At 35.9% G+C, this 22395-nt stretch overlaps 1 protein-coding gene across 2 annotated transcripts in view; it reads left to right on the top strand.

Moving 5' to 3' along the window:
- The window catches only part of LOC106872045 (polycomb group RING finger protein 3), a 98294-nt gene that overhangs the window by 69303 nt on the left and 6596 nt on the right, over positions 1–22395 (top strand). For both annotated transcript variants that reach the window (XM_014918883.3, XM_089365926.1), the window contains 4 exons: positions 3638–3772; positions 7061–7157; positions 15875–15930; positions 20864–20929. In XM_014918883.3, coding sequence (XP_014774369.1) covers positions 3664–3772; positions 7061–7157; positions 15875–15930; positions 20864–20929 — 328 coding nt within the window. In that variant the 5' untranslated portion in view covers positions 3638–3663. The remainder of the gene's footprint in view (positions 1–3637; positions 3773–7060; positions 7158–15874; positions 15931–20863; positions 20930–22395) is intronic.

Here is a 22395-nt window from a genome sequence, read left to right as displayed (position 1 = left end):
TACATAACAAAAACACTAGGACTACAAGTATATATAACATACAGAAAATAGCACTACCAGGCACCACACACATCCTATGTAAAACACTTTCAATACAGTGAAAATAAGAACACTACAACAAACTACAGCACATACTCAAGGCACACAGAGCTGTGCTTGGTAGTGCAGTGAAAGCATGTGATAAGAATAAGACTACTGAATAATAATAATAATAATAATAATAATAATAATAATAACAACAATGGGCTCTCCCATAAGAGATGATGTATGAGTGTTCAGTTTTTGCTGAATGACCTGCACAAATGATTTGTTTATAGTGATCACATGTATGCACTGTATATTAGCTTGCTCTCTCCATCAAATCGACATTACCTGAACAGGTGCATGGTGTACCACACGTCAGGTGGTGATTGCAGAGCACATGAGATGAACACTATGCACTACTCAATCAAGAACACTATGCACCACCCAGTCCAGCAATTGAAACCACAATCTCACAATCATGAGTGCAACACCCTAACCACTAGGCCATACATCCCCACCTAATAATAATAATAATAATAATAGTAGTAGTAGTAGTAGTAGTAGTAGTAATAATAGTAGTAGTAATAGTAGTAGTAGTAGTAGTAGTAGTAGTAGTAGTAGTAATAATAATAATAATAGTAGTAGTAATAATAGTAGTAGTAATAATAGTAGTAGTAATAATAGTAGTAGTAATAATAGTAGTAGTAGTAGTAGTAGTAATAATAGTAGTAATAATAGTAGTAGTAATAGTAGTAGTAGTAGTAGTAGTTGTAGTAGTAGTAGAAATAATAATAATAATAATAATTCTTTCTACTTTAGACACAAGACCTGAAAGTTTAGGGAAAGGGGCTAGTCCATGTAATTGACCCTGAAAGGATGAAAGGTAAAGTTAGCAGACAAACCCCAGCAGAATTTGAACTCAGAATGTAAAGACAGCTGAAATGCCAATCAGCACTCTGTGTGACATGCTAATGATTCTGCCAGCTTGGTACCTTAATAATAATAATGATGATGATGACGATGGCGACGGCGATGACGACGGACAAATTTTGTGGAGGAGGGGGATGAGTCAATTACATCGACCTAGTACTCTATTGGTACTTGATTTATCGAACTTGAAAGGATGAAAGGCAAAGTTGACCCTGGTGGAATTTGAACTCAGAATGTAAGGACGGGTGAAATGCCACTAAGCATTTTGCCCAGCCCACTAATGAGTCTGCCAGCTCGCCACCTTAATAATAATAATAATAATAATAATAATAATAATAATAATAACAATGATACTAATGATGATGTTAGTTTCTGACAGCTAAAAGATTGGTGATATAATGTGATAATTTTGTTGTAGACACTCATCCTTTTCTGTTCCTTAATTACAATTTCTTTTCTCAAATTATTATATGACTTATTATAAATATAATTAACAGTGATTGGAAATAGATTAATATCTATTTTTTATTAATATAGTTTATTGAAAAATATCAGCTAAATTGTTGGAAGTGTAGTTTGAAATGTATTATTGATTATGTGGTTGTTCTGAAAAGTTTCTTTGATGGTAATAAAGAACACTATTAGAAGAGGTTGTAGTCATCTTTTGAACCAATATTACCAAATAAAAAAACCCCAACAAACAGAATAAATAAATACTTAATGATATACTGTGGATTGTAATTAAATTAGAAAGAGCAAGGTTAGGCTAACAAGTTTCACTTTACTAGCATAATTTAATCTGAATAGCTATTGTTACTTTTATGTTTGATTATAATCAGAACAACGGGATGAGTTCAAATAGGAAAACATTATACCAAAAGTTTTACGGCGTTTAGTCTGTGGTCTCCTGCATTTGCGTTCAAATCCTACCATACTTCACTTTGATTGTAATTCTTCTTGTGTCAATGAAATAAGTATCTGTTATATTACTTGATTGATTTTACCATCTTATCTAAACAATTTGGCCTTATACTTTGTCAAAAGAAAAACAAATAAACTATTTTATAGTTATTTGATATTTAACCCTTAAGAGACAACACGACTGATTTAACAGCTGAACAGTCGAATGACGAAGAAGATAGTATTAGTTCATTCAATTTCTTACAAGAATATATATAGTTTTATGTATGAAAAGTAATTACTTTATTTTTTATTATTTTGTTGAAAAATAAGTGCATGCTTGTGAAAAGAGCTCCGTCTTCTTGGCGCTTAAACTCCAAATGAGGCTGTCTCCAAAGGGTTAATTTCAAATTTGATTAGAATATTTCAGTACAAAGAAGCAGGAAAGAAGAGGGATAAGGAAAAAAAAGAAAGAAAAAGAAAAAAAAAGTGGGGGGGGGGTGAAGCAGTAGAAGATGGAGGTGGTGGGGGCAATGGCCTACATATCCTAGAATAAATGGTGTGCTCAGGCAAGCTCTGTGGTAATGACTGTGATGGTGTCGCCACAAAGAATGGCCAGTGATACTCGCTGTAGCAGCCACTCCACCTCGTGGGGCACATTTCTCCGATGGGCTGCCATTATCCCTATTTTGCTGAAAAAATCAGTAGTTATGGGGTCCTAGAATACCTGACATTTTTGAATGGCAACTGGCACAAACTGGTAGCAGCCAGCTAGGCCCTGGTGTTTATAGATTTTCCTCTTCTTCACGTTATGGGTGGGGACACCCAGGTTTGCAGCCGATGCTGCAAGGTTGGAGCTGGAGGACTGAACTTTGAATGTTATGATCTGACAAAATTAGAACTCACAAAGTAATTGGATGAAAGTAAATATTGAGAGGTTAGGTCTCTGAGTTTCATTAGAAAAGAAAAACTCTAAATGACTGTGCACTTAGTCCTTATATGTCATGGAATTGAATAGTCCAAAAGTGAAATAGTCTTTGACACTGTAGGTGTGATAAAGAAAACTACCTGGAAGCAGAAGTGGTGTTTACATGATAAAGGAAAGAATGTCTTCCAACTATTAGAAAGCTTAATTTATAACTGAGCATTTGTAGTAAGTACAAAAGTGCAAATAAGTGTGCTAATAAGAAGTGTGTATATTCTAAGTAAAAAGAAAAAACTCTCTATATGAGAAGGAAAGAAAATGTGCAGAAATCTGTATGCATGCACACATACACACACACACACACACACACACACACACACACACACACACAGAGGTGTGGCTGTGTGGTAAGAAGTTTGCTTCCCACCACATGGTTCTGAGTTCAGTCCCACTGCTTGAGGCACCTTGAGCCTCAGGCTAATCAAAGCATTGTGATTGAATTTTTTAAATGGAAACTAAAAGAAGCCCACCGTACATATATGTGTGTATTTATGTCCCTGTAACTTAGCGTTTGGTAAAAGATGGTAAGAGAAGTACCAAGTTTAAAAAAAAACAACTAAGTACTGGGGTCAATTAGTTCAACTAAAATTCCTCAAGGCAGTGCCCCAGCATGACTGCAGTCTAATGACTGAAACAGATAAACAGTAGAAGATAAAAGAGACATATATATATATATATATATATATATATATATATATATATATATATATATATAAATGTACAAATATATATACTTAAATATACATATGTATATACATACATGCACTATCTTTGATGCACATTTTGTTTCTATTTCAGATGAGGATGTCAGTTCTTCTGACACCATGATGGAGCGGAGAATTCGTTTGAAGTCAGTCAATGTTCACATTACATGCACACTGTGTTCTGGCTACCTCATTGATGCGACCACCATCACAGAATGTCTGCACACATGTAAGTGAAGTTCTTTGTTTTATTGTACAACTATTCTCAGCATTTGCCAATTAGATTGTCTTCATTTGTTTATTTTAATTCTTTGATACCTTCTTTATTTTTCTTGTCTTGAGTAATGTTTTCAGCAATTTCTGGTTTGCAAATGCTTTTGCAGTTATACTTCAGCCCTCTTAGTCACAACATTAGGCTTAGCAATAACAGTCTATCTAAGTGGTGGATAGCTATCTTTGTTGTTTAGCCCAAAGGTTCTGATTAAGCAAATCTATAATCAAAAGTGGTTCAGTTGTGACTATTTTCTTTTTATTTTCCAGACATAGTTTATTATTTTTTAAGATGGCAAAATATGATTTAAGATGGTAAAGTATGATTTAAGGAAGATTTAGCTGCTACTTTTAGTAAATCAAGCACACACATAGAGACTCTCTTGCTGGCTCTTGCCAGTTGTTGGTTTATAATACCTATGACATTCTAAATGCAGTTCTTTAGTTTTTTCAGCTCTGAGTAGATTTTTATTTTGCAAGTAAATTTGGCAAAGCTAAAAATGATCAACATAGAGAGACAAAGATAATATAATGAAACCGATTAGGAATATCAACAGAATAGCTCATGAAAAACACCTTAGGAGTATTTTGTATACTAAATATACATATTGGTTGGGTTTCATACTTATAATGTAGAACTGGAAAACTTCGATCAGCTTATGCAATCAGTTACCAGATAAAAATCACCCCAGAAGTATTTAATATCTAAATCAACAAGCAAGGAGAATAATCCAAGTAGGATTAGTTGGTTGTCAGTACGGATACTATAGAACAGGAGTATAGTATCCCTGCTTGTTGTAAGGGTCAGCTAAAAAGGTTGGCAATGAGAAGGGTATCTAGCTGTCAAACACTGCTTGAAAAAGTGTGCAATGATGAATATGATTTAGGCTGTAAAGGGGCCTGCAAAGCTAGCCCCACCATAACAGGGAAAATGGTCTTAAAACACGAGTTGTTAGTGGGGATGGATGATGCAGATTGTAGTGATTCTGATCTAGTAAACCTAAAATGTGTTTACTGTTCACCTATGGAAATTATAGACCAGATCCACTCTAGTATGTGTTGTCTATATTATTTAAAAGCCACCAGTCAATTGATTTTATTGGCAATGTCTCCTTTGCTTCTTGGTCAATTTTAAACATTGTTTTAGAAGATTTTGTCTACCATTTGCTTGTATAATCTCTGTTTTTCAACTCACTATATTACATACATACTGTTTGTAGAACTGGATTCCTGTCCTTACAGCTTATACATACAAGCAGTGGGAGTACTCTAAAATAGATGGATATTTTGTTACCTTGTAGTGCTGAGTTCAAATCTTTCTGTGGGTATTATTAGCAAGAAGGTGGTGTTTTAACTATAAATAATTTTCCTTAGCACAACCGTAAGGTCGTGAGTTCAGTTCCTGGCAATGCATTGTGTCCTTGAGCATGACACTTTATTTCGTGTTGCTCCAGTCCACTCAGCTGGCAAAAATAAGTAGCACCTGTATTTTAAAGGGCCTGCCTTGTCACACTCTGTATGATGTTGAATCTCTCTGAGAACTACGTTAAGGGTACACGTGTCTGTGGAGTGCTCAGCCACTTACATCTTAATTTCACGAGCAAGCTGTTCCATTGATTGGATCAACTGGAACCCTCATTGTCGTAACCAATAGAGTGCCAATTTTCCTTAGATACTTTGTGTATAGATGTACCTTTCAGTACTGTCATTATAGCCCAGTTAGCTATAGTAGCACAATTTGTGTATAAAATCTCCGTCACTAGGTGTTTCATCAAATAAGGTACTAGAATAAGATCAGTCAATTGAAATTTTGGGGCAAGATAGAATAGTTGCACTATATCCCTGTTTTCTTTTTGAAGAGGCAACAGGAAAGGGATCTGGCTATAAAACTCTGCCTTCAAAAGGATCCTTAATGAGTACTCTTAACTCTGTTCTGAGGCTCACAAGGCTAACCTCAAAGAATGATGATAGACAATACAAAGTAGAATGAATCTAGTCTAGATTAAATCATGTCCATTTTGCTTTTACCATTTGACGTTAAAGACTTTAAGTTTCCATCTACCAAATCCACTCATAAGGTTTTGGTTGGCACAGGGCTATTGTAGAAGACATTTACTTGCCCAAGGAACCACCCATGTAGACAGAAACTGAAACCACATGGTTGGAAAGTGAACATCTTAACCATACAGCCATAGATACACCTGTGTATGTGTGTGTCTTTTACCAATGTGTCTCAGAGAAGGTGTAAAGATTGGCATGAAAATTGTAGAAGTAGTACTTTTCAAACCAACTGTTTTCTAGTATTTGTTCTGTACTGAGTTACTGATATTTCTTTCAGATCACCCTAAAAAATACATTAGGGATTAACTTGTTAGAAACTTGTAATCAATATAATTGAATAACACAGAATACAAATGTCTAAATTTGCTGACTCATCTACTCTATAAAATCAAAATACTGCACATGTACCTCATACAGCAAACAAAAATAGAAGAAATCATCTGCAACACTTTTATGTTCATGTCATATAGAAAAAATTAAATTAAGTGGTGTACAAAGACATTAAGATCATTCACAACACATTTGGCAAACCTGAAGAAACAATATATAATGTCCAAATAATTTATCAGAACCATCATATATTGTTCCAATCTTGCCTGGGTATTAATCTCTTTGTAACAAATGGTACACACACACAAACAAACACACACACATGAAAGTCTATGCGGATTAGTTAATACAGTGTACACACACACACACACACACACACACACACACACACAGAGGGTGCGATGGGTAAATTATTGCCATTTTGTATTTTTGATTTCACACATGCACATTGTTTGTTTTTGATTTTGTTGACTACACAGTGTAGGAGGATCAGTTGGGCACTGTCTGTGAGAAAACAGCACTATGATGCAATTCACTTTATATATATAATGCATTCATGTATGTATGTATTTGTATGTATGTATGTATTTGTGTTGGAGCACTAAAAGAAATAATTAAAAAAGAAAATTGCACATTATGTGTTCAATCCATTCCTCACTAAGTGGTGATGGATAAATCTACAGATCCCAACTGTTCACTCCTGCCTACCTATATAACTCATGTCTAGTTGGTTTGGACTAGCTGGAGCAACACATCACGAAAAACAACACAAATGTATTGAACAGTCTAAATTTTTCATTAGATATAAACATTGTTACTGGTGATTATTAAATGGTTTCATACTTTTATCTTATAGTCTGCAAAAGCTGTTTGGTTCAGTACCTGGATGACAATAACACTTGCCCTACTTGTGAAATTGTGATTCATCAGAGTCACCCACTTAATTACATCAGGTGAGTGGTTCTCTTCTAATTTCAGCCACTATTATTTGTGCCACTGTTAGAAGTCATTGTATAATGTCATTATGCATCCTTTCATTTTTATATAACTATCCATCCCTAATATGTATGGTAACCTCTCTTGATAACATTTTTCTTGTACAAAGGGGTGTGGGTAGCAGTGATAAAGGAAAAAAAAATTATTATTATTGGTGGAGGTGTGAAAGTATCAGATACAATGCATTGTAATATTTAATTGCAGCCCTTTATGTTTCGAGTTCAAACCCCACTGAAGTCAGCTTTGCTTTTCATTCAGTTGATGCTGATGAAATAAAGTATCAGTAAAATACTGGGGTCGGTGGTATCAACTTCTCTTCCCTAAAAATTGCTGGTCGTGCACCTTAATCAGAAACCATCATCAAAACATGGCAAGCTGGTGGAATTGTTAGAGCGTCCGACAAAATGCCCCAAGATATTTTTTTCCTCTTTATGGTCAGAGTTCACATCCCACCAAAATCAACTTTGCCTTTCATTCTTCCTGGGTTGATAGAATTAAAATACCGGTTAAGTATTGGGGAATGGTGGTATTCATTAACTCTTTCCCTCAAAATCATGGCCTCATGCCAAAATTAAAAAAACATTATTAAGTAGTAGTTATGTACTGGGGTCAATGTAGTTGACTTGACCCCCTCCTATATTGCTGGTCTAGTGCCAAAATTTGAAACTATTGTTGTTGTTATTATTATTATTATTATTCAGTAGTCTCTTATAACATGCTTTCACTACACAGTTCTGTGTGCCTTGGGTATGTGCTGTTGTTTGTTGTGATGCTCTTATAGTTATAGTATTGAAAATGTTTTACGTAGGATGTGTGCAGTGCCTAGTAGTGCTATTTTCTGTATGTTATATATATTTGTTAGTCCTGGTGTTTTTGTTATGTATTTGTCTGAATATTTTTTATCATACCTAATGTGCCCACTATGATAGGAGTTGTTTCTGTTTTTAGATTCCACATTCGAGTTACCTCCATTTCCAGGTCTTTATATTTTGAAAGTTTCTCCATTTCTTTTGGAGAAACATTGTCACCTGTTGGTATTAATACATCAATTAGAAAGCATTTTTTCTTCATAGTCTCTGACAACTATATCTGGCCTATTGGCCTTAATTTCTCTATCTGTGTGTATTGGCATATCCCATAATGTTGCTTTCTTATTTTTTGTGAACTTGTTTGGTGTGTGCCTATACCATCTTTTTTCTGTTGTTATTCCATAGTGCTGGCATAGCTTCCAGTGTATGTAGGTCCCAACTCTGTCATGTCCGTGAATATATTCCTTCTTAACCAGGACCGGGCAGCCAAAGACAATATGATTTATTGTTTCTTGTCCATCGCCACATATATTCTGCAGTTACCTGTTATGTTTCTTTTCATTATATGTTTTTGGTAATTTCTGGTGGGAAAGCTTTGATCTTGTACTGCAATTAAAAATCCTTCAGTCTCTGCTTTGAGTCCTGAGCTTCTCAACCATTGCTGGGATTTTTCTCTGTCTATTTCTTTTGCATTTAGTTTAGCCCAGTATTTGCCATGAAGGGGCTTTTGTTGCCATTGTTTTATCATGGTCCATTGCTGTTCTAGTTTTAGTTTGGATTTCATTTGTTTTACAGCTTTTGTTGTTTCTTCTTCTTCTTCGTATTTGTTAGGTAGTATGACTTCTAGTTTGTATTTCTCAGCTTCCTAAAAGACTGAAAACAGTTTTTTTGTTTTGTTAATGTTTTGTGGCTATTTGTATTAGTTTTCCTTGCTTCTGAAGTAGATATTCCTGTAGTCCTATGGTGGTTATTTTGTAATAATTTTCTACCATCTTCTAAACGTTGTATATATAACCTTTCTATGTCAGGTTTTGGGTGGTACATCCTAAATCCTGTCATTATTTTTCTTGTTTCCCTATCTATTTTGATTAGTTCATTTAGTGTCCAGTTAAGGATATTGTAACTGTAACTTATAACTGGGATGGCTAAAGTGTTGATACCCATTATCTTGTTTTTCGCATTAAGATCTGTTTTCAGTATTAATTTAACTTGTCTACAGTATTCTTTTTTATTTTCTCGTTCATTTGTGTGTGTTGTATTGTATCTAGTTCATTGATTCCTAAATATTTGTATGTCTGGCTTTGGTCTAATTCTCTTATTTCATTTGCTTTATCTAGTGTGATGTTACTACTCTTAACTAGTTTTCATCTTTACAGAGTTGCTTTGGCACATTTTTCTAATCCAAATTTCGTATCTATTTCTTTGGTAAATCCATGTACTGTCTTTAGTAGTGTTTCCAGCTGTTTATTATTTGTAGATCAGTTTTAGATCATCCACATATAAGAGGTGGCTGATTGTTTTACCATAACAGTTGTATCCATATCCAGTTCTACTTAACATGTCAGATAAAGGTGTCAATGCCAAGCAGAAAAGAGTGGAGAGAGTGTGTCTCCCTGGAATATTCCTCTTCTAATGGGGATGGCTTTGGTTTTTATGAGTCACTCTTTTGTTTGGAGCTGTAGCACTGTCTGCCATTTATTCATGGAATGTGTTATATATTTTATGATTGTTGGTGCTACCTTGTTCATGGTTAGTGTTTCTAGGATCCATGTGTGGGGAATTCTATTGAAAGTCTTTCAGTAATCGGTCCAGGCCATACGCAGATCCTTCTTTCTGTGGCTGTCTTCAGTTATGGCTTTATTGATCATTAGTTGATCTTTACAGCTGTATGAGCCCTTGCAACATCCCTTCTGCTCTTCTAGAAACAGGTTGTTTTCTTCCAGATGCTTGCTCATTCTGTGCGATATTGCAGAAAAGCTTTGTAAATTGTAGGGAAACAAGTTATTGGTCTGTAATTTTATGGGTTTGCCATTTCAGTGGATTTGGGAATTAGGATAGTTTTCCCTTCCATGACCCATTCAAACATTGTCTCTGGCTCTGCTAGTATGTCATTAATTTTCTCAGCCAGCTTTTTTATGTGTTCCTGTCAGATATTTTAAACAGAAGTTGAGGATCTTATCTTGCCCGGATGCCTTCCAGTTGCTTAGTTGTTGTTGTGTCTGGGTGACCTCTCCAGTTGTTATAGGGGTCCAGAGTTGTTCAGGTGCTGAGTTTGTTGTTTTGATAGACCTTTTCTGAGGTTGTTCCTTCACCGACCATATTTCTTTCCAAAATTCTTCCACTTTTGCTGTTGGTGCTGCATTGATGTCTATTTTAGTAGAATCTTTTGGGGTTGGAGCTGAACTGTTTGTTTTGTTTAAAGAATCGTTGGTGTTTCTCATACCAGCGGATTCTTTGTGCTTTGGTAAGGATATCTTGCTTTAGCTGTTCTTTTACCTCAGGTAAACCTTTATCTGTAATTTTGTATTTCCACAGTATTTTTGTTCTCTTCTTGTTCCATAGTAGTGTTGATTGTCTACTAGTTTCGTTAAGGAATGACAGACCTTTTCTCTTGTTTTCTATTTATTTGCATTTTCCTAGTCAAATTCTGGACCTTTTCTTGACTGCTATATCCATGTCTGCAGATATAGCCACATCTGTGATGAAGCACTCTTTTTTCACTCCTTGTCTGATTGATAATATCTGGTTGCTTGGCATGAAGTTCATTATCGGTCTGTAAATTAAGATCCTGTAAGACCTTCTCTATTACACTCTCTGGTTGTTGTTGGTGTCATTTTCTGCCTACTTCAAATCTTTGCTCTAATATGTCCCAGTGTAATGCCTTGGCTACACAATTGTGCCTATGTCTATACTCCTTCTGTGCCTAAGGACTATGTAAACTTATGTACACAATGGATTTCTCTTTCTCATTACATACTCTGTACTTAGGACTATTCATGGTTTGTCTATTTTTGCCTTAATGACATTCATCTGAAATGACTGGCTTTTAACACTTATGAATCCTCCTGTTTCTTTCTTAAGTTCTCCATTCTTTAGCCATAGACAAAATTCATCTGCTGTGACATCCTGCGTTTGTCTGAGATGCTGATTGTGTAGTTCTTTTCTCCAGTTGTTTCTTTCTTCTTTCTTTCTTCTTTCCTTGTATTCCATTGTAGTCTCCACAACTTCTTTCTCCCCTCTGGCAACTGAAATCAGTCTTTCTGTGTTATTTCTCACATACTCTTCTATATCACATTCTCCCGTCTCTTATGCAATCTTCTGTTATTATCAGTCCTCTCCCTCTCTCCTTCCATGGTAGGTATAACCTATCAACACTGTGTCTAGGATGTAACAACCTATATGTGGATGTTGTCCTTCTAGTTTTACAGTCTATGTGTCTTAGTTCTTCCATCGGCCAGTTCAGGAAAGTAGTAGAATATCATCAGAAATTTTGCCCCTGTGTTTACTGCTCATATTAGAGACAATGCTCATGTGTTTACTGCAGTAGTTAATAGTCCTGGGTATGGCGTTCAACGGCATCAGGCTGTGGAATCTTGATATGGGAATAATGAGGTTACGCTTAACCATAACTACCTCCAGGTCACTCTTGGGCTAAGTGTAGTACTTGTAAGCTCACCCCAAGACCATGAGATACTTGGTTGGCATCTGGCAGGGTTAAGTCTGTCTCATTGGGTGGGGGTGGAGGTGGACTCTTTAACCTTGTTTGGCAACTTCTCAAGAAGAGGTGTCTCAATAAAAACACTGGTGGTTGTGTCACCATATCACCAAAATGTCAAGTACAAATGTATTGAACAATGGCATGAATGAGGTTGAAACTGATAATGGTAAAGGTCACTTTCCTGGCAGGTAGCTTACTGCACAGTAGAGTCGGGGCTGTTATCATCTACTGCAGTATGAAAGAAAGGAGGAAAGACCAACTGAGCAGATTGAATGCACCTGTGATGTATTATTGTTGTTGTTGTTGCTGTTGCTGCTGTTGTTGTTAAGGTGGCGAGTTGGCAGAATCATTAGCGTGACGGGCAAAATGCTTAGTGATATTTTGTTTGTCGCTTCGTTCTGAGTTCAAATTCTGCCAAGGTCAACTTTGCCTTTCATCCGTTCGGAGTCAATGAAATAAGTACCAGTTACACACTGGGGTTGATGTAATCGATTAGTCTACTCTCCCCAAATTTCAGGCCTTATGCCTATAGTAGAAAGGATTATTATTACCTCTGCCTTAGTGAAGGCGGAGGTGTTGTTTTTTGTTTCTTTGTTTGTTTGTCCATGGACAAGATATCTCAAGAACTGCTGGATGGATTTGGATGAAACTTTCAGGAATGTTTGACTTCATGACAGGCATGAACTGATAAGATTTTGGGATCAATTCAGTACTGGACAAGGATTCTGGATTATTTTTCCTGTTTTTTTACTTAATTTTTGAGAGCGGTTGGGTTCATTTTTAGTATTCACGTTTGTAAGAGCAGGCGAGTTTATTTCAGGTATTCTCACTTTAAAAAATCATCTCTGGCTAATTGTTGGTGTTGCCTTGGTAGAGGTTTGCTCTTGTTATTATTATTATTATCATCATCCTATTTTTTTTCTCTCTGGACTGTTCTAACACGTGTAAGTATGTATGTATTTTATGTTTTTACAGTTATTTATAGATGTAAAAGTGTGTAATTATGTGACAGGAACTAATGGCCTGAATTTTTTCATCTTTTTCATTCATGAAATGATTCCTTTTAGTTAAGATTTTGTAGCTAACTGGTTTTTTTTATGTAAATTGTAATGGAACTGCAATTATTAAACTACTGTTGACTTTGATAGTTTGAATGTGACCCAATACTTCTAGTAGAGTTAAATTTATTATATGTATTTGGTTGACAAAGCCTTCAAATTTCACCTCTTGCAGCTTATTCAATCAGGAGATGTGTGGTGGTGGTGGTGGTGACTGGTGTGGCTGCTGCTACTGTTTTGCATCCACTTTCCATGCTGGCATTTGTCGGGCAGGTCACCACACCCCAAGCCCTTTCTTATTGAGAGCTGCTACTACTCATAGACTAGGGCTCATTCATATCATTTTGGCTTGATTTTGATGGCTTGATGCCCTACCTATTGCCAACTATTTTACAGAATGTATTGGGTGCATTTTCTTGTCGCACCAGCACTGGAGAAGTTGATAAGTTCTTGGTGTGATAGGACTAAAAGGAACTCACAGTCCCACTTTATTGCTAACTACCCCAGACCTCTTGTGTAATAATTCGCTTCCTTTATTATACAAAAAATAAGGTGTGAATGAAATAAAATTGACAAGGATTCTAGGAATTGCAGCCAGGCAACATGTTAGAAGAGAGTAAGTTAAAAAAAAAAACAAAGAAGAAAAATACTGACGTGAAGTAGAGAAGACTAATAAATCTAACTAAAGACAACTTTTCTTATACTGATAACACAATAACATACACCCAGTCCGTTCAGTATCAGGACAAAATTCTCCGAGGACAAAATCCCTCTGGATAAAATTTTACACAAAAATATCAACTAATAAATATTAAAAATTTTTTTAATAAAATTTCTCTTTCCTAAGATATTTTTATTATAAAGAAAGAACAATATCCTGGGGAATATTGACTACCAGGGGATTTTGTCCAGTGAGATTTTGTCCTAGTACCGTCCTTTCTGTGATGTCGTTAATAATAAGTAGGGGATTCAGTTATCAAAGAAAAACTGGTGCAGATGTACAGAAACCAAAAGACAGGTGAAGGAAAACATGCAGATATATTAGTTTGATACTTGGGGAAGATGGAAAAGTCTTTGACATTTTGAACTTATGCTCTTCAATAGAAAGGGATGAGAGAGAAAAAATGTTGGTATTAACGGTTCCGCATGTTGCAAAAAACTATGCAGGAAAAAAGAAAACAGATTTTACTAACTTCATGCAGGAAATCCATCCAACAAGAGCAATAATCTTTATCTTGTTGTATACAATCTCTTGTGTGGGTGACACGATAAATTGGTTGGTCATATGGTCATCCAACTGTAAAATGTATATCACAAAAGGAAGTAGATGAATGGCTTATGAGAGCTGTACAAGTTATATAATGTCAGCAAGGTGAGAGTGAGCAGTGAGTTCACTAAAAAAAGCAGTTTGCAGACACGAATCCATCAGTTTGGTTCTGCATTCCATCCTGTTCATTGTAGTTTACCAGGCTATAAAGATGGGTTCAAGACTGACTATGAGAACTCCTGTATGCCAATGACTTAGTTCACATAGCTGAAGCTGTTTAAAGTTTAGGGAAAAATTTGCAAATGTAGAAGTAAAACCTAGAATCAAGAGGCCTCAAAGGAAATCTAACAAAGACAAAAATTTATTTAGGACTCTAATAGGACTCTCCTGCTATTTGGAAAGTAGTCATACTCGATATGCAAACAAAGAGCAGATGGGAATTCTATACAGTATATCCATTGTAAACTGTAGTTGCATAAGAGTTGGATGTGACTCGAGAAAGAATTTGTCTGTAAAAGGAATAGATAGCAGTAAAAACACCAATGAAATAGATTCTTTCAAACTCTCAGAAGATTCCTTGTAACAGCTGATAGCTTCTGTTATTTAGGTGGCTTAATAACCAGTGAGGGTAGGTGTTCCGAAAGCATAGTATGAACAAGCTAGTAAGTGTTCATGGAGCTGTTACTTCTGTTGGCAACAAAGGGAATTCCTTTCTGAATGAAGGGCAGAGTATATTATGCTTATGTAGGAAGTGCAGTATTATGGGATAGTGAATATGGGTCTTGAATGCAGAGGATACACTAAGGCAAGAAAGAAATTAACTGAGTATGCTCACTGGATGTGTGATATTAGATATGTATGGATGATGGTGCACCAAATATATTTACAAATAAAGTCATTATAAAAGATATCTACCATATTGTGCAAGAAAAGAGACCATACTGACAGATGTGTAATGCACATGAAGGATGGCAGTTGGGTAAAGAAATGCCAAACAATCCAAGCAGGAGGAACATGTAGAAAAGGAACACATAGAAAAAGTGGTCAAGACTGATAACAGGTGGTGCAACTTTGTGTTGGAGAAAGCCCATCCAGTCCTTGCAAACATAGAAAAAATGATGATGATGATGATGATGATGATGATGAGAACATCTGCATCAGTGGTATTGTCATCGTTGTTGCTATGTGTTTGGCTAGCTGTTTATCTCTGTGTTCTTAACTCTTACTAAAAGTATTACCCCAACCTCAAAAATTGGGTGACACTCGCTCATATTTTTCATTGAGAATTTCAATTAAGACTTTTACTGATGTATAATGCACCAGCCAATGAGTTATCCTGCTCACACTATAGTCAATACTTTCAGCTCTTTTCTCCACTCCTCCTAATTTTCTGATGCTTTTATTCATTGTTGCATTTTCAATCCTGACATCTCCGTGATGTTATCAATCCAGTTTCTTCCAGATCATCCTCTTGATGTTTTTTCTGAGGGCTTTTCCTCTGCACAACAATTTTTGTTGGTCATCTGCTCTTATGATATAATCTAAATATCTGTTATTCATCCAGTTCTTTTACAAGGCTCCATTCAACCTAACTAGTTCTCCTAAAACCCTATGCTGGGAATCTTTCTGTTGTTTCTCTATAAGCTTTTTTATGGGTGCATGGAACATTGTTATTTTTATTATTATAAGACAGTATTGTCTGTAAATATTTTTAATATTTAGAATATCAACCTGTATATAAACTACATCATGTTTAATGTTATTGTGTGTCATTCATGTCAGTTTATATTTAGTGCTAACATGTAACTAATATGTGTTGCAGCCATGACCGGACCATGCAGGACATTGTGTACAAACTGGTGCCAGAATTACAAGAAAGTAAGTATTGAAACAAACACTTGGCGGAATGTAGTTAAGTCTCATGTTAGCCTTGCAAAAATTCCATTGCCCTAAAGACACTGCAGAGGGATTTGAAGGAGATTCATCTGCTATTTCTAGTAGGTTAAGGACTAACTAGACCAGTGGTTCTCAATTGAAGACCATATAACCTTTGGGTGTCCACATAAGTATTTTTTGTTAAACTTTAGCTGCAATAAATTGGTTATATTTCTACAATACACAAAATATTTTAACAATTTTTTTTAATACAGTTCATAATCTTCATAATAATATTTAATTATAAAAATATAATAGAATTAAAAAAAATATTGAATGGGTATGAGGATCCACCTGAGTATAATAGGAATCAAATGGAGTCCATCGGCAAACAATGGTTGAGAAGCACTGAGCTAGACACTCCCTTATTTGCTTGATAATTATATGGTCTCTGTGTAAATCAAATGATTTAGTTACTTCAACAGTTGTATTTGTTAATTAGTCTACATACAATGGAAACTATATGTAGAAAATACTTTATTTACAGGATGAATTTCTGTTTTTATATACCTCTGTCTTCAGCAGGCTTTTACTAGCAAGAGATTGCAGTAAAGTATATTATTATTGATACACAGATGACTTGGAGCAAATCAGAAGTGGTCAACAACAATTGGTATTTAACAAATTGCTTGTACTGAACAAATCATTGTTTTTGGCATAGAAAGTTAATTCCATAATATATACATGTGTGTGTGTGTGTGTGTGTGTGTATGCACACACACACACACACACACACACACACACACACACACACACACACACACACACACACACACACACACACACACACACACACACACACACACGCAGCAGCAGCAGCAGCAGCAGCAGCAGCCGCCGCCGCCAAACTTGCATGTTGAAGATTGGTCTTCATAGTAATTTCAGAAGTTGCTCTTCATCTACCTCCTTCATAGTCATTCTCCATAGTTGGCAATACAAACAGATGCCACCCATCTGCATATATATATATATATATATATATATATATATATATATGATCAATGTAACTATATATATATATATATATATATATATATATATATATATATATATATATATATATATATATATATATATAGTTACATTGATCAAACAACTGAAATAGACATCACTGAAACTAACTGAAGATCCATTTACTGATTATTAGCAAAATTATCTCTTCTATAATATAATATACTTTCATCACCTTGATTTCAGTAAACATTTTGCTAAGTATATTCATAAAATAATTATAAAATCAATTCATTAGCATTTTGAAATATAACGAAATGAAAGAGAGAATATAACTAAGTTATTAATATCTGAGCCATTCTCATGAAAGTTAACCCATTACTTTGTCAAATATGCTGCTTATTTATTCACATTGTTTTGAATTAATCATGCATTATCTTGTAGCTTCAAGATTTCTATGATGTGTTTATATATTTTTTGAATTACGTTGTAGGGTAGGTGTGAAAGGCTGGTTCTGGCCAGTTTGAACATAAAACAGAATATTTCGGAAGATATAGTTGGTTAAATGCTAAAGGGTTAAACCAGAGCAGGTTTTATAAAGATTTTAGAATACCCCCCCCCCCCCCCCCCATAAAAAAAAAACTTTATATATCTATAAAAGTATGTTGAAATGGTTCATTTTCAACCAGATATCCATATTGAGACCATTTCTTCCAGATCTACCCTATATGGGACATACATAGAAAATGCTTATCTTGAAAATGTTGCAATCAATTTTTGTCATGCATGTCACACTAGGTAAATGAGAATTGTGACCATTGACATTGTTGTTTAGCAAACTAATTAGCAGTTTTTGGGATTTAAATAAACATCATGAGACTCTGTTTGTTGCTCTGGAGACATTCAGAGGAATTAGTTAATACTTTCAGATGATGCCACATAAATCACATAAATCACATTTAATCCTTTCCAAACAATTCAACAAACATTCTGCTTACATAGGTGCAGGTGTAGCTGTGTGACAAGAAGCTTGCTTCTGAACCATATGGTTCTGGGTTGATTCAACCTTCTATCAACCTCCCAATTCAACCTTCCATCACTTCCCCTCATGCATCTTCCTTCCTCAACATCTCTTCCGTCATTTTTCATTGATTTACTAAACTTCAACACTCTATCTGGGTTCTCATCCAGCCTGCTCAACCTCTCCACAGCCTCCTTCCTCATAGATCTCACAACCACCTTCTTTGCATGATTCTTCATGTTATCATACCTGGCTTTCATTTGCTCAGTCCTATTATTACATAAAGCTTTGTGCGCTTCCTTCTACCTTGCAATCACATCCCTTACCGTCTTGTTCCACCACCATGTATTTCCTCGATCTCTCCTACCCTTCATCCTTCCACACACTTTGTCACATGCCTTGAGTACCCCTTCTTTAAAAGACTTCCATAAATCCGGTGTATCAATGCTTACCAACTCCCCAACTTTCTCCTCAAAGCTTGCTCTTGTTTCTTTTTCTTTCAGTTTCCACACCTTTCTCCTCGCAACTGTTCCTTTTCTCACATGCTTTTTAACTCTCCTCTTATCCAAGTCAGCAACCACCAACCTGTGCTGCAACTGCCCCGATACTGTCTTCACATCTCTCAGATATTTTCTGTTTTTCCTGCCAACTAACACAAAATCAATCTCTGTCTCATTCCCTCTGGCGCTGAAAGTCACCTTCCTTCTCTGTTTTCCTAAACCATGTATTTGTCACATACAACTCTTTCTCATCACAAAACTCCAACAGTATCCTTCCTTCCAAATTTCTCTCCCCAATTCCATTTCCCCCATGCACACCCTCAAAGCCCTGGATCCATTTCCCAACATGTCCATTAAAATCACTGATGCCCAAAACCAATTCATCTACCTTTTCTAAGTCCCACTCATTCATCATTACATCGAAGAACTGCTCTTTCTCAGCGATCCCTCTTCCACTTTGCGAACCATACCCACAAATCACCTTCACCACTTCTTCTTCAAATGCTAACACTACTGCCATCGCTCTGTCACTCTTTCTCCTGACCTCCACCACCTTCTCACAGATTTTTTTCTTCACCAAAACTCCCACACCTCCAGTCCCCCTACTATTTCCCCAACCACCACAACTTGTACCTTCTTCCCTTGACCCCCACAAATCTTGCACCTTGGCCCCTCCACCTAACCTCCTGCACACAGCACACATCCACCCTCCTCTTCCTCAATTCCTTGCACACCTCAGTTCCCCTTCCACACAGACTGCCCACATTCCAACTTCTCAACCCCCAAACTTCTCCTCAGGCCGTCAGCCGTCATAAAGCAAGTCATGCTTGTGCAACCCAGGATGAGGGTTTGCACCTTCTGTTTTCAAGTAGGCAGATGTAGCCCACCCCAACCTTTGGGCTGACTGGTGCCCATTCTTCTTTGCTATTATCATGAGGCTTGTTTTGTAGCTGGATTTTCTATGGGGAGCATGCCCATGCTTACCCACCAACCTCAGTTCCTAGATATGAGTGGTCCTGAGACCAAGGCCTCTACCACGATTTTTAAGAAATGTGGTGGAAAACTAGCTCAAAACATTTGAATTTTACCTGTTGTGACTCTAATTGAAACTCAATGATTATAAACACTTTAATGTATTCACTATAGTTGTCTCTGTCTCTCTGTCATACTCTAATCTTTCCTCATCTGATACAAGGTCTCCTCCCTCAATGCCCTTCTCTCAAAATTCTTTGTCTTGCAAGTCACTTGGTGACACTGCTGGTGGTGGTACCACATAGAAAGCATTCAGTCCACACTGCGAAGTGGTTGACGTTTGGAAGGGCATCCAGGTATAAAAGCCATACCAAAACTGACCTTGCCTGTGCTGGTGCCTCATAAAAAGCACTCAGTCCACTCTATGGAACGGTTGGTGTTAGGAAGGGCATCCAACTGTAAAAACCATGCCAAAACAGGGTCAGTAGCATGGTGTAGTCTTTTACCTCGCTGGCTCCAGTCAAACCATCCAACCTATGCCAGCATGGAAGACAGATGTTAAATGATGATGATGTAGTTTAAGATGGATTAAATATTAGATTTCATGATATATACTGTTACTGTATTTTCTATGGTGTTAACTAGAGCTATAAAACATTGTTGTATATAAACTAGTGTTGTAACACATTGTTACTGTAGTGTTTGATGTATCAACTAGACCTGTAAGACTCTTTTACCGTAGTGTGTGTAAACTATAAACTGTTTTATATTGTGCTGTAGACTACAATGTTTTGTTTTTATTTATGATGTCACACTTCATCATTGTCATGTCTGACATTAGTTATAGTCATGATAAGGCTCAATCATCATCATCATCGTTTTATGCCTGCTTTCCATGCTGGCATGGGTGGGACGGTTCGACTGGGGTCTGGGAAGCCAGGAGGCTGCACCAGGCCCCAATCTGATCTGGCAGTGTTTCTACAGCTGGATGCCCTTCCTAACTCCAACCACTCCGAGAGTGTAGTGGGTGCTTTCTACGTGCCACCAGCACAAGGAGCCAGAAGAGTTGGTATTGACCATGATTGGATGGTTACATTATTTTCTGACAAATACTCTATATCTGCAAGGTGCGTGCACACACACACTCACACATACACACATGCACGTGCACAATAATTTTGTGATTAAAACTTATTTTAGGCTATTTCCAGCCAGGTGAGTGGTGAGCAGATAAGAGCTGCAGATGTCTTCACTTGTAATAAAATAAATATCATGTAACTGAACATATAGTATATTGTATTTTCGATTAAACAACTTTACATATGATATCTTGTTATGTTGTCCTAATACATAATATTTCATAACTGCATATGGAGGGTATATCTTGTTGGTTTGTGTGTGGTATCCTAATGGGTCTGCTGTATTATTTCAGATGAACTACGGCGGCAGCAACAGTTTTATAAGAGCAGAGGTGTTCCATTTCCAAAATCCATTGGAGGTCAGTATCTCTTTGTTTTACTTTGATTTTCCTGTTTATTCTACATTGAGAAAATAGTGCATCGTATGTGGAAATAACAGGTTTCTCCTACTTTTATTGGCTGTAATACTGAACTGCAAACTTCCCTTCTATTTTTCTCTCTATTTTACTGAATATTGATGCTATGATTTGGGGTCATGAAGCTGAATTTCATATGACTGAAAAATCAGAATATCAAATGCTATAACGTCAAAAGATCAAAACTTTAAATTTTGAAATATTTTAGGGAAAAATAATAAGAAATGCAATCTTAAAAGATATTTATTCGCAATTAACCTTCATGTGTATGGTCTTATGATCAGCACCCTTTGTTAATTAGTTCCAGATAAGCTCTGATTGAACAGTCTGATGATCAGAGGTGTTCTAACTGTGACCATCTCCTCTTTTTCATGCATTGTGTATCTAGGACTACATTATTCAAAATATCTTTCCTTTACAAGATCAAAGCAGAAACAAATTATAGCATGCAATTTGAGGACTTACACTATAGTGTGGTCCATAATGGAATTTTCTGGCAACTAGGAAGTTTTGGTCCTTCTGTGACATTGTTTATTTTGTTTCCATGTCTCAAATTAGTACTTATGATATCTAATATCATTTACACTAGATCTTTGCTCATAATTATTATTATTCTTGCTGTAGAAAAGAGTATCTAATTGCATCTTGTATGATTTTAATTTTTGATTGCCATTGTTGTCTGATGTTTCATGGCCATTTTTCTTTGTACCATTAAGTACAGTAACGTACATTCATTGACTGAATACAGTAACATATATTTAGAATGCTCTAGCTGTACAACATACACTCACTAAATTCAAGAAGATAAGACAAATTTATTTATTCCTAGTAGCTTATCTATTGCACTTTATTATAATGGTTTGTCACACAATATACTAACATTTAAGCTGTTATAGCTAACTTTGAGTCACTTTTATCTCTATTATATGACACATTTTAAGCCAAGATAAAAATATAAAAGCCAACTTAGGATAGGATTATTGCTTTTTTTGTTAGTTAAATGTTTTTGATTTGGATCATTCTTGAGCTTAAATTTTTTTTACATTTCTCTGTCCTTGTAAATGCATTTTATTCTGTCATGTCACTGTACTTCGTTAACAGTGTTTAATTTGTCAAACCATGTGGTATTTGATATATGAAATCATCATGTAGTTTTCTAGCACATCCTGTTTCAATTAACCTCAGAATAATACTTTTTGCGTATATTTTTAAAAACCTGTTCGTTATTGAATCCAAGTTTTTACAATATTTCAGTTTTGACAAGGATTCTTTGGTTGGGGGCCTACTCTAATGCCAACCACTCAACCGATGCTCTAATTGATACTCACATAGAATGATTGTTCTTTTAAGAAAACAAATTACAGGAATAGTATATATTTACATAAATAAATATTCCTTTGTCCTAACAC

Source organism: Octopus bimaculoides, chromosome 18 (assembly GCF_046866305.1).
Source record: "Octopus bimaculoides isolate indiv1 chromosome 18, ASM4686630v1, whole genome shotgun sequence".
NCBI lineage: Eukaryota > Metazoa > Mollusca > Cephalopoda > Octopoda > Octopodidae > Octopus > Octopus bimaculoides.
Note: the sequence above shows the minus strand (reverse complement) of the source record. Positions and strands in the feature narration are given on the sequence as shown.